The sequence below is a fragment of the Littorina saxatilis genome, unplaced genomic scaffold (genome assembly GCF_037325665.1).
Source record: "Littorina saxatilis isolate snail1 unplaced genomic scaffold, US_GU_Lsax_2.0 scaffold_1803, whole genome shotgun sequence".
Classification (NCBI taxonomy): domain Eukaryota; kingdom Metazoa; phylum Mollusca; class Gastropoda; order Littorinimorpha; family Littorinidae; genus Littorina; species Littorina saxatilis.
Window position 1 is genome coordinate 15001 of NW_027128006.1, and position 4119 is coordinate 19119.

Here is a 4119-nt window from a genome sequence, read left to right on the forward strand (position 1 = left end):
CAGACTACCTTGTATAATTATATTTCCGTGTTTACACAATGGTTTATTATTGTTGACAATCTTAAGTGGCGTTACTCGCCAATCTCGAATCAATGCTGTTTCGACAAGGAAAACCTGAATTGAAAAAAAAACAACCACAAAACAAACCCACTAAAAACTGTACAATTATAGGTAGACAAAACCAAAAACTGAAAACCTTTATGTAATTTCATGTTCTTTTAAATCATTATTGTGTTTGGTTTTTATTTAACAAGACATTTTGTAACCAGATGCTAAGAATATATTTGAATAGCCCCAGACACTAATTATTGCAACGATGCTAAGTTCTTTGCTACTTAACTTCCAAATACTGAATTTAAAATCGCTGACTGTCGCAATATAAAATCACGACAACATGTACGACAACAAGAACAATAATAACAAGAAGACCACGAACAAAAAGAACAAGAACAAGAACAAGAACAAGAACAAGAACAAGAACAAGAACAAGGACAACAACAACAACAACAACAACAACAACAACAACAACAACAACAGCAACCGGAACAACAACAACAACAACAACGACGACAACAACAACAACAACAACAACAACAACAACAACAACAACGATGACAACAACTACAACACCAATAACAATGACACAACTAACAAGAAAAACTCTCCAATAACTACTATGTTACCTTATATTAAAAAAAACACTTCATAACATGGTGACATCTTTTGTGTTATTATTTGAACTGACTCCATGGGAAGTTAAAGGTTCTTCCGCACCTCTCTTTCCCTATCTGATTGTATGCCTTTGACTTTAATAATGTGTGTCTGTGTGTCTGACTGGCTGGCTGTCTCTCTCCCTCTCTCTTCCTCTTCCTCTCTCTCTCCCTCTCTCTTTGTCTCTCTCTCTCGCTCCCTCTCTCTCTCTCTCTCTCTCGCTCTCTCTCTCTCTATTTCTCTTTCTCTTTCTTTCTTTCTTTGTATCTCTCTCTCTATTTCTCTTTCTCTTTCTCTCTTTCTTTGTATCTCTCTCTCTCTGTCACACACACACACACACACACACACACACACACATACACACACCCACACACACACACACATATATACACACACACATGCACACACACACACCCACACACACACACACATACACATACACACGCATGCACACACACACACATACACACACACGCACACACACACACACTTACACACAAACACACACACACACATACACACACACACACACACACACACACACGCACTCACACACACACACACACACACTCACACACACACACACACACACATACACACGCGCACATAACACACACCAGGACAATAGTCGAACACTTTGCCAATTGAGTGATGTCTCTCGCTCGAAACAAAACACTGGGTGATGCTACTATTAGAATACAGCACCTCAAGTGACTATTGTTTTGAGTCAAACACAACTTGTCATTTAAAAAGAAGTCAAGTAGTCGAGGTCTTTACGAAACTTCTTTGTTTATAACTGGCCGGTGTTAACATGTAATTCGTTATTATTTGTCGACGATGTAATATTTCTTCAGTCAAAAGCAGTACCCGTCTTGCGCGATGTTTGTTCAGTTTTGCTCCATTCTGATAGTTGCGACGTGTAGCTGCGCTTCCAAGCAATGTAAGTAAACGATTTTGTCTTTCAAACGTTTTTTGTTTTTTTTTAATTAGCGAAAACAGTTGTCATTATTTGTTGGGAGTTTGTGACAGTTGATGTCCTGCCTCATGTGTCACGTACTGTCATTGCACGTTCACATTTGTGCATTTGTTGTTGGTGTCCGAATGTGCGTATAAGCCACTGGGTGCCAAGGCCACATTGTATTTTGCAGTGTTTCATTGTATTGTATTTCAAGTCAAGAACTGTTGGTCGTGTAATGAACATGGTTGTAATACAATCTATGTTTTATGCATGCCTATTATGTCATCTGTGTTTTCATAAACATACACACAAACTAAATAAAACACAAAAAGCACAACAAAAAACTACAAGACTCTTCCCGACTGTATTATACAGATCGACGTCTAGCAAACACTCAAACCCTTCAGCTGAGAGGGGCTAGGTTGCATCAGCCTCTTGGAGTTATCAACAAGTAATAGGGGCTACCGTGAATGTGTATTCCGAACGACCAGAACAGGCTGGATTGGAATGTCGACCCTCCTTTTTTCATTCATAAGTCTCGCATAGGGTGTGGGAGAGAGCACCACCATGTGATACATGCATGGGCAACAAGGATATACACACACTACTGTTTATACATGCAGCAATAAAAAGAAAGAGGGCCATTTTTTTTATCTGACTCTCTGTGCAGATGCCAGACAGAAACATCGAGAGAGTGATTAAGCATAAACAAAAGCCCAGGCCTTCACCCCAACCACCGCCACCCCTCACCTTCTTCCACTTTCACTTGGTCTCAAGACTGTATATTTATTACAAGTTTAAAGCTTGTTGCACCTTTTCTTTGCATTATACTTAGTTTTATATTTTTGTTTTCAGGTGCTCGCTTCAGCTTCCAGAATATGTCATCAAGCATGACCATCAGAGCAAGGGTGGGTTCAACTCTCACACTGCCGTTTAAGCTCGACACTAGCCAGTGTCCGAATGGGCTGGACAAACCCGTGTACATCTACCCTGGTACACCACACGGTAATGATTTTTGCGCTGTTCGTCTTAAGCCGGACGGATGTAAATCAACCGGAAGTGAGAAGTGCACATGCGTGGATGAGACATCTGCTGAAAAGGGTGCATTGTTGACCAAGACCTTGACCACAGAAGATGGCGGCATTTGGATCTGGAGAACTGGAGATGGAAATCTCAAAACGGAGATTGTTATTAATGTGCAAGGTAAGTAAAACAACTCATCCACAAAGTTATTCACCCAAGCAAGCAAGCAGCCAATCAACTCACCGAATTATTTCACAGGCATCCACTCAATGTGAATCTATGTTTTATGTTTTATGTGTGTTGTCCTTCTGTCCAACTGTTGTTACAATCGTGCACAGGCAGGCAGGGTGTGCCGAAGAAAATGTTCCATTAGTATGTAACATGTTAATGGACAATAACGTGTTGTTATTGTTAGTGTTATTGTCAATCCGACTAATAATACTGGGCAACCGTAACCAGTGCTTGTAATTGTGCACAGCAACCCACAGTGAATCGTGAAAGTGTGATGTTTGACTTAAACCGAGTATGCCACATTTTACAAACTGCAACCAATTCGGCAAATGCACATGCACACAAAAAAGGGGTCTAAAGCACATGTATGTATTGTCATACCGTGCAATACTGTCAGTTCCTTTGTCTTTACGTTGTGTGTGTGTGTGTGTGTGTGTGTGTGTGTGTGTGTGTGTGTGTGTGTGTGTGTGTGTGTGTGTGAGTGTGTATGTGTGTGTGTGTGTGTGTACGTGTGTGTGTGTGTGTGTGTGTGTGTGTGTGTGTGTGTGTGTGTGTGTTTTCACATCTTTCTTCTTCTAATACAAGTGTTTTCATTGTTTTGGGTTTTTTGTCGTCAATGTTATAGCACAAGCGAAGACGACTCCCAAGGAAGGAAAGGAAGTGACCACTGAAGAGGACAACAATGATGCTGATCTCAATCCGTCACTGCAGGGTAAAGCTCCAATTGTGTTACACTACATCAATTTGGTTTGTTTGTTTGTTTGCTTAACGCCCAGCCGACCACGAAGGGCCATATCAGGGCGGTGCTGCTTTGACATATAACGTGCGCCACACACAAGACAGAAGTCACAGCACATGCTTCATGTCTCACCGAGTCACATTATTCTGACACCGGACCAACCAGTCCTAGCACTAATTCCATAATGCCAGACGCCAGGCGGAGCAGCCACTAGATTGCCAATTTTAAAGTCTTAGGTATGACCCGGCCGGGGTTCGAACCCACGAACGTTCGATCACGGGGCGGACGCCTTACACTGCATCAAGAGCTGCATGGGTTCAAAATAAGACAATGAATGACAAGCAACACTATTGTGTGCTATGCGGACATTGCCTTGCACCAAACTTTAGTTTGTCGTGAGTACTTATGACGTTTAACAAGGCTTAGGCTCACAAACCCTATCAACGGATCAGTCATT

The 4119-nt window shown here is 41.5% G+C and overlaps 1 protein-coding gene across 1 annotated transcript; it reads left to right on the plus strand.

The window, feature by feature from the left end:
• Nucleotides 1-1426: 1426 nt before the first annotated feature.
• On the plus strand, nucleotides 1427-3633 carry LOC138956372 (uncharacterized; the record flags this gene model as incomplete). The annotated part of the gene is given in 3 exon segments (XM_070327742.1): nucleotides 1427-1651; nucleotides 2525-2872; nucleotides 3549-3633. Coding segments are annotated over 3 exon segments (494 nt in total), but the record flags the coding sequence as incomplete, so codon positions are not given.
• Between the last annotated feature and the right edge of the window lie 486 nt (nucleotides 3634-4119).